This window comes from Dermacentor silvarum, chromosome 5 (assembly GCF_013339745.2).
Source record: "Dermacentor silvarum isolate Dsil-2018 chromosome 5, BIME_Dsil_1.4, whole genome shotgun sequence".
Taxonomy (NCBI): domain Eukaryota; kingdom Metazoa; phylum Arthropoda; class Arachnida; order Ixodida; family Ixodidae; genus Dermacentor; species Dermacentor silvarum.
In genome coordinates, this window is record NC_051158.1 from 165,440,280 (window position 1) to 165,454,258 (window position 13,979).

Sequence of the window (13,979 nt, forward strand, 5' to 3'; positions counted from 1 at the left end):
AGTTGTTGAATAGACAGGCTGGCAATAAAATCAAATCGTAGGCTCCCCGTACTCCTTCAATACTGACTGTACAATGCATCTGCAAGTGAAGTCCCCCTGATCGATTATCAGCTGAACGCTATAGTGGCCGCGCATTTCTGGGCAGCGCTATATCGCATGAATGTCGTTTATTTCACTTCGTGTTATTATTGAACGTGTTTCCGTTTCTGACGAAGCCGATGATAGGAAAACGACCAACGCTTCAAGTTACAGTCGAACCCGGATATAAGGAATTATCTTGTATAACGAATAACTGTAAAATCCCCTTTAAAGTTTTTGTATAAAATTTTTATTTTATATTTAGAATTAGTGATATAACGAACGATTTCGCGATCTTCTTCGAGTTTAATATGTCCGAGTTCGACTGTACATTAAAATTAATCGATCGGTCTCTAGCTTGCCGTTAAAGTATATAGGGCAGACACTGCGTACAAGCGTTCGCAAGCAGCACACGAGGGCACAGCGGGTCACGGTCGCGATTCGCAGTTAACAGATTGACAGATGCAGGTCCCTTTGTCCAGTCGCGAAATAAACCCGAAACTCACTGCGTAAGCCGCGCGTGACACTTTTCACGGCAAACTACGGTGCAGGATTTTGGGCGACGGTTGAGCTCGAGGTCGAGTGTTGGATCTACAGTGCCTAGAATATACTTACTATATATTCTAGGCACTGTAGTTGGATCCAGGCCGCATTTCGACGGTGGCAAGAGGCAAGAACGCTCGTGCGATTACACACCAGGCTTTGTGGTGTCTCTGCGTTTCCTTTGCGTTTGCGTCTCATTTTTTCCTCGCTGGTTTTCTCAAGTATAAGGATTAGATTAAGGTGCACGATTAAGGTGCGAAATTATTCCCAAGTCCCTCACTATAGCTACGGCGCGCCATCGTAATCAGACCTTGGATTTGGCACGTAACACCCTGGAATTTAATTTAGTTACTTAAGAATTATAAATCAGAAACGTACGCCATCTAAACAACAAGAAAGAAAGGAGAGAGAAACATCTCTTATTATCGCGCAATGTGACAGTAGAGAACAAACGTATACAGTAAACCTTTACTTCGTGTGACGAGCTGCTTGCAGTCGGTTCGCGACAACGCTGCTACATGTTATTCCGCTACGCTGTATTACGCTTTAACTGGCAAATCAGTTCTAGAAAATCCCGCAAGGTGGAGAAAGTATCATGAAAGGCAGAAATTGTCATCCACCCGAATGTAGCACACGAAGGTACAGAGGAAAACCATACGGGTTTCACAGAAAGAACAGCTTCGCCGTTGAGGAAAAAGTCGTCCTGGTCCGCGATCCGCGTTGGTCCCGGGTTCGAATTCCAGAGCAGGACGAATTTTACAGCGAAGCTGTACACCTCTACCAGCCAAGGAAATGTTCGTCTCGGCGTAAGCAAGAACGGCCAGGCTGAATATTGAATGCAAACGGCACATCTCCGTTAAAATCAGGCATACAGCATACAGCTCTCGTTTTCAAAAGAAAAACCTCAAAACAAGCATCAAAACCACATGATGGATGATAAGGCGCGTGTGAACAATGGGAACACCCTCCGACGCTTTCCGGTAAAGATTAGGTTTGCAGCTGCTTCGAAAGGGGTTGATATCATTCAAAACCCTCGTGAGACTAATGTCTCCGGTTTCACTCTTTGTAGAGCCACGTGTGTGGATTCAAGTGACGTCACAATGAGTAATCGTTGTGGGTGTCGTTTACAGCTTCGCTGTCCAACCACCTTCACAGCGTTGGATTGGAGCCACAGTTTTTCCTCAACTGCGAAGCTGCTCTTTCTGTGAAACCCGTATGCGTTTCCTTCGTAGCTTCGTGTGCTACATTCGGGTGGATGACAACTTTTCCATTTCATGCGCTTTAATAAGAAAAAGAAACAAACAAGTGAAACTGTCTTGCTTCTTCTGGCACAACACCGAGATGATATTTCGAACAGTGTTTGAGTGATTGACTGATAAGGCTTTTAACGTCCCAGAGGAACAACGGGGCTACGGGAAACACCGTAGTTGGAAGGCTGCTCCAGATTAATCTCCATAACCCAGTGTTATACGTGCGTCCAAAGCGCCTCACACGAGCGTCTTTGCACACCGCTGCCCCGTTGACAGTCGGCAATCGCACTCAGCAGCCTAATGTCATGGTTACTGAGCAACATCTCGGCGGGTACGTCGAACAAGGGACGTGCAGGTCGGTCTTTATATATATGCGCACTACTCCCGCGCTTCCCGAGTCCATTACTTAAAGAGGTGTGCAATTTAGTAACGGCAATCTTAGCCGGGCGTTCGATACTATCGTCGCCAGACAAGCATTTCGGGAAGGTTGCAATCTTTTGTGGTCCGCGCAGCGTTACTGAGGCGAAAATGGCCGCTTTAATGAGCCGCCCCCATCGAGGAGCATACGGGGCATGCATTCAGCTTTTTATAAGACTGGAATGCTTATTCCGATGACTCGTATTATGCGGGGTTTAGCGGACGCCTGTACTTGTATAACACTTCCGCACTGCGTTCAGTGCGACTGCGTGGCCCTACACGAAAGCGCGGCAGCGGCTGCTAATTGCTTTCGGAAGGGACGGGGCGGAGAGAAATCCAGTTTTTCGCAACAAAGCCTCCTCGCATTCTCGGCACGAAACTGCGCTGCAGTGAGAAAATGAGTTGCAGCTTTTTGAGCCGGTGCAGGTGACGTAGAACTGGAATATTTAATCTTCGCGGTCCTCGTCGGAGAGAGGTGTTCGTTCAGGTGAGTGGACACACGCGATGGCGTCTTCAACTGTCACGGCTACTAGCCAGTTAAAGGGGTAAGCAAAGTCAAGCAGGATCGGTGAAATAAACTTCCGCAATGCCAGAAACCTGGAAGTTTTTTTTTTTCTTTTTGAGCTGACCAGAGCCAATGGAAACCACAAGTGTAATAAGGCAACCAAATTATTTGGATGCTTGATGTTTGTGTGACGGTGTAGAAGAAAAATATTGAGTCCTCATCGCGAAGCAACAAATGAGCAGTACGTGTTCACAGGACGCGGACTCCCCAGACTTGTGTTTTCATCAGGATTATTTTTTTTCTTTTTTTCAACAATGTAGCTTACGACGAGTGTTTCAACTTAACGTGGTATGCATGAGAAGAATCACTTGCGGATATGTACAATGTGCCGAGTTATTATCCTTAATAACATTAAAATTTTGCGTTTAATGCTTCTTCGTTCTTTGCTAAAACTGTTTGCAATATTGAACTTTCTTCGTCAGCGCATCGTTCAATGTAAAAAGAGAGGATATTTGCTTGATTGGTTCGTCCACACACACACACAAAAAAAAAAAGAAAAGGAAAGGGGGGGGGGGGGGTGCAACCATCGTATATGTACATCTCGCTGTCGGAGTCTCAAGCTGCTGCAGGTACCTTGGCTGCCTTCACTGCCTTTAGGAAGCTAATCATCATTGGTTTGGGAGGCGCAGAAACAAACACACAGGCTGAAAGAAAATGACTTGAAAGAAGCAGGCGTCAACAAATAAACGCGCGGACTGTGCCGGCATGCAAAGACGCGAAATGTTTTGGTGAGCAACACGAAGTCAGACATCCAGCTCGGTCGGAAAGTTTTGAGGGGCAACCAAGCAGCGGTAAAGAAGCGATACGCAACGTCGACAGACCCCACGCGTGAGCGCCTCCATGGTCAAAGTGGCCCACGTGCATATAGAGAAATGTGATGACTCACGATGCGACTAGATTGCGCGTTCTGCTGCGTCTTGGCGCAGCCCAGTGAGCGCAGCACGGTGAAGGCGGCTGCCAGGTGCTTGAAGGCGTCCGTCTCGCATCCGCCGCCGGCCACGTCGAACAGCTGGCGAAGAAGAACCATCGACGCGTACGTCTTGCCGCTGCCGTTCTCACCACTGCGTCAACACGAAACGGAGAGGGGGGTCATACCGAAACTGGTACACTAACAGTGCGGGGAACGCGAGACGTTATTGTAGGTTTCTACACGTTTTCTTTTTTTTTTTCAGGGTTTATAGAGAGAGAGACAGAGGTGCAAGGAGAAGAAAGGCAGGGAGGTCAACCAGAAGAGGGTCCGGTTTGCTAGCCTATACTGGTGGTAAGGAAAAGGGGGAATAGAAAGAGGAACAGAGAGAGTACTGAGCACACGTGGGATGATGCACAGGGACACTATAAGCGGTCTCTTAAACCGGTGCACTTGAAATACTGTACTAATGCACATAACGCTTTTTGTGCCAGTGACGGGTGTAGCCACGGTCCGAGTATCTTTGACTCAGAGAACGGTCTCGAGTCCAGTCGGTTTAAAGTTGTCCCGAGAGAGAGGCGTTGTACGTCGTAGAGAGGACAGTTACCCAATAGGTGCTCGATGGCTCCCTCGCACATACAGGAGTGGCACATCGGGCTCTCGGCCATTCCGTACTGCGTGCACAAAGGCACACGGAAATAGTAGAAGCGACGCCGGGCTGAAATTCACGCTAAAGCAAAAAAAAAAAAAGTATATATTGGTATCGCATGACCCTTAAACGTTTGTTTATTTAAATTTTTATATGCGTAAAAGAAGCACTAAATTGCAGAAAAGCGGCAAATAAAGTTCAAAAAGGTGCGTCTATTTGACAGCAAAATCTACTTCCTCATCGCTTTTCTATCACTAGGGACCTTTGCTTTCTTCTTTTTATTCTGCGTTGTTTTCCCCCGCTTTTTTCGTGTTTTCCTTTCTTTCTTTTTTTCTGCAGCTAGCGATTACTTCACCCACGCGCATAGAAGCTTTTTGTATGACACGCCAGAAAAGTACCTCATTGTCGACTGTATCTTATCCCATATACACACGCGGCTAAAAGCGTACTCATTCACGAGAAGCAGCAGTTGGCGAAGTGGAACTCCCGAGAAGCGGAAATCACTGGCGCGAGGAAAATTGCTCCGAGCCGACGCTAGGCCTCGTGGATGGATGGAAGGGGGTGAACCGTGAAGCAAGGCCGACACCTCGGCGAGTTCAAGGTAGTTCATCTCGATACTGCGGCGCGAAAGCGGGAAATGGACGCCGGGAATGCAACAGAAAACGCACCAGCCACGGCCACCGGCGTAGATACGCCGAAGTAGGATTGCAATTTCCCTTTTGCTTTTTTTAGTAGCAGGCTACAGCAAGCTATAGCTCTATAGAAGTTAAGCTATAGCTACAGCAGGCGACAGCTCAGACCGACTTTTCTGCCTTTTCTAGAATAAAATCTCTTCGCCCCAAGAATAATAGCGCGCTCCCGTCTCCTCTTCCACATAGAACAGGCAGCGGAAAGAGAAATAGTCCTCCACCAAGTGACAGCGCTGCCACCTTCGAGAGTGCTCAAATCCTTCACTTTGTCAAACAAAGCTTGAACGACCTGCGACATAAAAAGAAGGAGAGGAAAGAAAGACAACATAGATCGGAATAGTCATTTAACCCTAGAATTCAGGTCCACTTTGCGACAATCGACATTGTCAATCAGAAAATAACGACATAAATAACGACTGAAACGATTAAGGAAACAACTTTGGCAGTATCGCACGAAGACAGCGATGACAAGCTTTAACCTTGCGCTCAAACTCCTCGTACGGTGTTCAAACTCTACGCGGTTGCGACGTGTTGGCGCGACGCAGCACGCGAGGCAACCCTTGATGCGCAAAAGGAACAGCGCCCCCGCAGCTATACCAGGCTTCTCACAACGTTGGCGTGAGGAGGAGCGTCGGCGGTGGCGTTGCAGGTGTCGCGCAGTGATACCGACAGGACACCGTTAGCAGGACGCGAACGCGCCTTGAGCCTCCGTATTAATGCTATCGCAATAAATGCAACCACGAAATCAGCAAGGAGGAGACTTGAAATTGGCGGGAATGTATGCCGTCAAGGTTAAAGACGGCAATGTCATCAGCAATTTCGATTATGAAATAGACGCAGCAGAGAGATTGTATATTGAGAGAGAGAGTGAGAGATAGAAGGGAGGAAGGAAAGGCAGGGAGGGATTAACCAGACTTTCGTCCAGTTTCCTACCCTACACGTGGGGAGAATGATGGGGGAGTGATAGAAAGAGAGAGAGAGAGAGAGAATTACACGAGTCTTGACGACACTTTCACGTGCACTAAGCTAGCTGCAGCATGTCTACAGTCGGGCACTTAAGTCTGTCGCGTTCGGGTACTGAAGAAGAACTCGAATGGCTTTCTGGGTTGATGAGCTGTGAGGCCAGGCTCCCAAGACCACCGAAGATGGTACATTGAACTTAACAGTTCGGAAACGAGCCCGGCAGCCCAGTTGCAGACTGAGAATGGAAGTTCCATTCGTGACTGTGGCCGAAGTTAGAAAAACTTTGTAATGTATGTCCTGTAGTGGAAAAAACGTCGAAGGCTGGAATAACGGTCGATGTAAACGGGGTTAGCTGCTGGAAAAGCTTGCACCTCTTTATAATTAAGGAAACTTGCACAGTGGGCTAGTTGGTCAGAAATAAAACGGTTGCGCAAAGCGACGAAGGGACAGGACAGAAGCGAGAACACAAAACACGACACTACACGACACTACACTTCAAAGTCTACCTGCGTCCTCTATCAGCAAAACAGATATTAGCTTAATGCGTCACAATAGAGGGCGAAGGAAGACTTGGAAGAGCATCTCTCCGCATGTGAGTACAGGCTGTATGTATTGTCGCGCTTTCTGAAAAATTAAACAGTTGACAGTTAGCGCTCGGGTGTCGTGTCCTGTTTTCTAGCTTCTGGGCCTGTCCCGTCGTCGCAACAGCATTATACACTTGCAGTCCCCACGACCTCGCATCCGAACAAAGACCCACCTAAGGATGATGGCCTGCGGGTAGCCGGTCTCGGCCTGCTGCCTGGCCGCCTCGTGTACCACCTGCAGCAGCTGAGGACACCGGGAGGCCGCGTGGGCGCTGCGGAGCGTCAGTGGGTTGCCGGTGTCCTGGTACGCGTTCACCGACACCAGGATGGGACCCACGTTGGTCTGCGGACAAGGCGCGGTTACACTACGTTGGACCCCCTCGCACCGTAAGTTCCTTCCGTAGCAAAGTGTAATAAACTATTCATAAGGTAGCATTTCACTTGTTCTTGGTTGGGGGGGGGGGGATATTGTGATCGAGAAGTGTACCATTGTTTCTCTATGCGCGCTCAAAGTTCAGAAATCGCAAAACTGGCGGAAAAGCGTTTTCGACGGCCGAAATTTAAGCATTTTTTTTCTGGCGAACAAACTTTTTTTAAATAAAAAATAAGTTCAGAATCATTGTTCTGGGCCCGAAACCTGCGCCTAAATTAAAAATTCATCAAAATCAGGAATGGTGACCAGGACCACCTGTTAGTTCTTATCTGCATTCACCCGATACTCTAATTTACCCATTCAAAATAAAGCCCGACTTCTACAAGATTTCGCCTTGTCCGAACTGGTTATAAATGAGCGGTATGAAAGGAATCGTGACGAAGCTGCAGGACTGGTAATTGTACAATTGTACTGACCCTCTAAAAAAGGCACTAATGAAAGAATGATTTGAACTGGACTGGTATAAATTACTCTTATAGAATAACACAGAAAGCCATGGTGACAAGAGGTTCGATGAACCAGAAAATACGCAGAAAGGAAATACGGGTGCCAACACCGCCTTCAAGATGTCATGAATTTTGACGGCGTCTGCTCAAATGTAGTTTCATTTCTTTGTCTGCATAGATGGACTACATTATATTCTAAAGGAGCCTTACACTGGACTTTGTCAGGATTCAAGAACCAGTAGTGAGGTACAATAGCTTGAATAAAAAAAAAAAAACAAGAAAACAGTGCGTTGAAATTCGTGACGTCAGAGTGACGTATCGGCGCTGAAATTAGAAAAAAAAAGTTGAACTTTCACTTTCACTTCTAAGAATTAACCTATTAACATGAAGTTGGCGAAAAAGGAGTTTTGAAGACTGCTTCATTACTCTACATTTATTTAGTGTTTCCTCTGGTGGTTGCCCCAGGTCCCGTCTGTCAAGATTTTCAGCGCTCCGCGGGCGCCACCTATATATAGCGTCGGAGGTCGTGCCCATGTCACCGCGCTTGTTCTCAACGTTCTGGGCTCTGTGCCATTTGCGCCGTCATGGCGGCGTTTTTCACTTTTCTTTCGTAGTTTCGGTATTAAATACGTCAATCCTAAATATGTATCTACTCTTAATTAGAACTAAAATTTTTGCGCGAGGATCTCTACACTATATCGAGAGGCCGACGGAATACCTTCGGCGAGGAGGATATACATACTGAATGAAGAATTAAAAAAAAAAAAAAAACAGAGCAAAATGCTTTTCTTTGGCGAGTTCACAAAAATTTGGCGAGTGCTCGTTTATTTTGTGTTTCAGCATATCTACACTATCTGAAACTAAGGTCTTTTGTGCGGCCCGAGATTTCCTTGCAGTAGTTGGCCTTTAACATTCCTCCATTGTGCACGTATAACGCGGGACACAAGCATGCTCGGCCAAAAATACTTACGAAGTACTCTCGGCTGAAGAACCTCGCATGGAGCGTCCTGAGCACAGCGTCCTCGGTCAGCGGGCCGGGCAGGTGAATGAGGTCGCGCACCTCTGCGCACGATTTGGCACCCTGGTGGTGCACCGCGGCCACCGTGGCTGCTCCGGCCGGTGGCCCCGGAACGACACCGGAGCTGGCTCTGCACGCCGCTAGCTTGGCGGTGTTCACGTCACCTGCGATATGCACCGTTTTGCACACATTGACGTCTTTCCTCGTGAATGGTAGGGCGAAACAGTGAGATGAAAAAAAAATATATGTGCAGAAATCACCGACGATTTGATTGTCAACGTAAGCGAATAGCCCCAACCAACGAGCGAGCGAACCAGAGAGGAAGAAAGAGAGAGAGCGAACAAACATTTTCGCTGCCGAGGACGAACACCGACCATTGACAGACCACCGACCAAACACGAAAACGGCTGAAAGAGCAAAAGAACGCTTTTCGGTTTCAAACAGAACATAAAACTGGTGCTAAACCAAAGCCTGGAATGACCCTATTACGAAAATGCGGACGACATGCGTCATTCATGCGGTAAACGGTGGATAGTACACGGACGATTCCCTTTCAGGGCGAACGGTGTAGCAGGTGTAGTCACGTACCTGTATATTTCGGCTGGTATGTGTGAAGTGTGTTTAAAGACACAGTAAAGACTGCGCTAAAGAAAAAAAGAAAAAAAAATGTCACAGTTTCGCCCTAAGGGCGAAGCGATGAATGCGATAGCAACACAGCAATGTCATACGAAGTAAGGTGAGCGGCTTTGGTAGCAATATGAATTGTAGTAAACATGAGCTGATTAAGTAAGCAGGTGTGCTGCGGCGTAAGTAGACCGACATGAAGAGAGACTCGATGACCACGAGAAGGCGCGTGTGAAACGGTGGTGTTGATGAGAAGCGCTTCCCGTGGGCAGCGCGTGCGAAGGGACACACCTGTAGCGCTGCACTGCCGACCCGGGCAGCATTGCATGTGTAGCGTGCGTTGGAAAATGTGGCCCGACTATTACTAACTGATTGAAGAAGCGTGGTGTGAGCGCGCACAAACAAACATGAATAGATCACACTGAATGACTGCAGACAACGACCGTCAAAACGCTGGCAGCGAGCGGATATATACGCCGCAGGAGCGGGCGAAAGTACGTGCGGTCTATCGCTTCAACGGAAACTGAGCGGCGAATGCGCATAAAGGTCAGAGCCGTGTGGAGATAAGAGACGGTGCGGTCGAACGAACGACGAGCGCGGTTGTTGGCAGCGTAGAAGTGCCCCCCCCCCCCCCCCCCCCCCCGCTCCTTCCGGCGCTGGCTTCCCGCTTCCTTGCTTGCGCGTGGGAGAGATAAGAGACTGTGCGGACGAGCGACGAGCGCGGTTGTTGGCAGAGAAGTGCCGGCGCTGGCTTTCCGCTTCCTTGCTTGCGCGTGGGAGATTGAGTGCGTTCGCTCTCCGTGATAGCGCGCGTCCCCACACGCTGCCTCTGGGGCATACGGCGCGCGGCGAAGATTTTATCTATACGGAACCTCACGGCGACGGCGACAGCGACGGCAGAAATCCGGTTGAAGTGTCCATATAATTGCTATCGCAATAAAATTATCTCGTGGGGTATCCCTCATTGGCGAGCGGATGCACCTTCGTGATCGACCGGCTTCTACTTTTGCTCACGACGAGTGTGACTCACATCGTGTTTTCGCTACATAAAACCACGGAAATTATGTTTAACTGTTTAACTGTCACCCGCCGGGGTGGCTCAGTCAGCTAAGGCGTTGCGCTGCTGAGCCCGAGGTCGCGGGATCGAATCCCGGCCCCGGCGGCCGCATTTCGATGGAGGCGAAATGCAAAAACGCCCGTGTGCTTGCGTTGTAGCGCACGTTAAAGAACCCCAGGTGGTCGAAATTATTCCGGAGCCCTCCACTACGGCGTGCCTCATAATCAGAACTGGTTTTGGCACGTAAAACCCCAGAAAGAAGTATGTTTAACTGTGACTGCCCGAAAATATGGCGTAGGCTTGCTGGCGCTAAAGGCCCTAGAAATTTTTTGCTTTCTTTAAGTAGCGACAAGCTTTGAAGCACCGCCGACGAATCTCATTGGGCGACGCTCATTCCGGCAGCCATGTTCTTCCTAACGTTGTTCCCCCGCAGTCACTTGCACGCTGCTGCGAGCAGCGTAGATAGCAGCGGTCGTTGACGGTCGCATGCTATCTAGGAAGATAATGGCGGCCGACTGAGTAGATGTCGCTACTTAAGAAAGAGCAGGAAATCTAGGGAATTTAAAAGAAAGAGCAGGAAATCTAGGGACTTTAGCTGACGCTAGCCATCTGACTCGTCGATATAGCAGCACCCAGACCAGTGTATTGCGAATGGATATTTTCGCCCCGTGTTCGTGGTCGACGCTTACCTCGAGCCCCACTAAAGCTAAGGGTTGGGTGCGTTTTCGTGTGGGAACGTTTACGCCGACAAGGACGTGTGGACAGTCCCTCGTGTGCGTTTGCTGTTTATTCCGTAAGCTTGAGCCCCGGATATTGCAGACCGGTCTCGATACGACGGGGCTCATCGCACTCTCCTCACTTTCCGAAAAGATACTGCCTTGGCTTCCTGTTTGAAGCGCATTTTACTCTTTTAGGATGGGAACAAACAACGCTTGGACGGGACGAAGTGAGTGGCTAGGCGCTGACTCCATTGTTTACGAGTGACAAGACCTCGCGCACCGTTTCAATTCTACATCATGATCATCATCATCAGCCTATTTTTATGTCCACTGCCGGAGGAAGGCGATCTCCAATTACCCCTGTCTTGCGCTAGCTCATTCCAGGTTGTGCCTGCAAACGTTACAATTTCATCACCCCACCTAATTTTCTGCCGTCCTAGACTGCGTTTCCCTTCTCTTGGTACCCATTCTGTAACTTTAATGGCCCACCGGTTATCCATCCTACGCATTACATGGCCTGCCCAGCTCCATTTCTTTCTCTTAATGTCAATTCGAATATCGGCTATTCCCGTTTCTCTGATCCACACCACTCTCTTCCGGTCTCTCAACGTATTTTCCGTTCCATCGCTCTTTGTGCGGTCCTGTACTTGTTCTCAGATTCTTTGTTTATCTCCAAGTTCCTGCTCCATATGTTAGCACCAGTAGAATGCAATGATTTTACTCTTTCCTTTTCAACGACAGTGGTAAGCTCCCAGTCAGGATTTGGCAATGACTGCCATATGCACTCCACCACGGCGGCCGCATTTCGATGGGGGCGAAATGCGAAAACACCCGTGTACTTAGATTTAGGTGCACGTTAAAGAACCCCAGGTGGTCCAAATTTCCGGAGTCCCCCACTACGGCGTGCCTCATAATCAGATCGTGGTTTTGGCACGTAAAACCCCATAATTTAATTTTTTTTTGCCATATGCACTCCATACCATTTTCATTCTGTAAATTTACTTCTCATGATCAGGGTCCCCTGTGAGTAAGTGACCTCGATAAACGTACTCCTGCTGATACTCCAGAGGCTGACTGGCTATCATGAATTGTCGTTCCTTTGCCAAGCTATTGAACATTATCTTTGTCTTCTGCATATTAATCTTCAACCCTACTCTCACACTTTCTCGGTAAAGGTCCTCTATCATTTGGTGCAATTCATCCCCACTATTGCTGAATAGGACAATGTCTTCTGCAAACCGAAGGTTGCCGAGATATTCGCCGTTGATTCTCACTGCTAAGCCTTCCCGGTCTAACAACTTGAATAATTCTTCTAAGCATGCAGTGAATAGCATTGGTGAAATTGTGTCTTCTTGCCTGACCCCTTTCTTGATAGGTAATTTTCTACTTTTCTTGTAGAGAAGGAAAGTAGCTGTGGAATCTTTGTAGATATTTCCCAAGATATTCACGTATGCCTCCTGTACTGCTTGATTACCCAATGCCTCCATGATTGCTGGTATCTCTACTGAGTCAAACGAATTCTCATAATCTATGTAAAGCCATATAGAGAGGTTGATTGTACTGCGGAGATTTCTCAATTATTTGATTGATTACATGGACGTGCTCCTTGGTAATATACCCCTTCCGATGGGAGTGAAATGGAAAAACAATCGTGTACTTATATTTCAATGCACGTTAAATAGCCCCAAGTGGTAAACGTTAATCCGAAGCCCCCCATTACGGCGTGCTTCATAATCATAACGTGGTTTTGGCGCGTAATTCATTAGAATTGTTCAACGGTAGCGAAAATAATTACCCGATTTTCTGTTCGTTATAAATGCGTAGCTGTTGAATGAATCATGTCGAATATACTTTCGATACTGTATCACTTTGTGGATTACGACAAAGAATGCAATAAAAAAAACAGCGATAAGAAAGATAAGACTAAATCATCATTGAAGTAACATCGACGCCGCTATATACAAATGCGGGATTCAAGACAGCTTTCAACTTTTGGTGAAGGAGGTCTTCATGTGCTAACATGGATGGTATGACCCAAATGCTAAGCTCAGTTCGAGCGCACCTAACAGCGCTGAACATACAAGCTACTACTACATACAACGTTAGAAAACACCTCTTATCGTTTATTTCTTTTGGTGTTTTCTTTTATACGCTTGTGAAAAAGAACTTGGCATCTTTACGCCGCGAACGTTATTTCTTGTTTTTGGGGGGTTAATATGAGTGCGAAAAATCAGTGACAGCTGCGGGACACAGCAACTATCAGTCACAGTCTCTGCTACGTCACGTGTATGCCCCTGCAGTTCGTTAAGCCCGCTGAGTCACCTTTTCCTGCGTTCTACGGTGAAACAACGTTGCCAGACCGCGCGAAGGAAAGTAAACGGAGCCAATTAGGGCGACACCCAAATGAGATTTTTCAATTACTAGTTCGCCTGTTCCGCTCGGACGTCGGGGCTCATTAGGGAAAAGCGCGTCCGGTTCTTATCGGAGGTGAAATTGATCGCCCGTCGTTCAACGGAAATTTACTGCGGGGCGAAACGCGGAAGGACGCCTACGCGGCGGCAGTTGCACGCGGGCAGGTCTCGCCATAGGAAGGTCGTCGTAGTTCATACAGGCTACTATATATAGTACGGGTAGAATCGATACGGATCAACCGCTTATGTCAAAAACTTAGCTAAGCAAGAACGATGTGCTATAAAGAGAGAAAAAAGAAAATGAGAAGACAGTGCACTGACAGGGCCCGTATTCACAAGCGACTCTCAAGATAGAATTGTTTGCGAAGGCGAATTCCACCCAACCTTGATGCTGGACACATTAATAAACAAGTCAACCAGCCAGTGGCAAATGTCACTTATGAACGAAAGGCTTTGTGGATCCGGCCCTACAGTAGGACTCAAACCTAACAATAAAGAAACGTGCGAGAAGTAGGACGAACAAAAATTAGCCTCGCTTTCATAGCCATACAAAAGGCGCCGGCCGGCGCACAATATCTGCCGTGTGTACTCGTGTCGATAGGTTAAAAAAAAGAAAAATCAGTACA

The 13,979-nt window shown here is 47.7% G+C and overlaps 1 protein-coding gene across 1 annotated transcript in view; it reads right to left on the minus strand.

Moving 5' to 3' along the window:
- The window catches only part of LOC119453855 (unconventional myosin-Vb), a 149,295-nt gene that overhangs the window by 62,755 nt on the left and 72,561 nt on the right, over window positions 1-13,979 (minus strand). Inside the window, exons 4-6 of the mRNA XM_037715902.2 lie at window positions 8,495-8,706; window positions 6,819-6,988; window positions 3,740-3,914 (exon numbers count right to left, since the gene is read on the minus strand). Of these exons, the coding sequence (XP_037571830.2) occupies window positions 3,740-3,914; window positions 6,819-6,988; window positions 8,495-8,706 (557 nt within the window). The remainder of the gene's footprint in view (window positions 1-3,739; window positions 3,915-6,818; window positions 6,989-8,494; window positions 8,707-13,979) is intronic.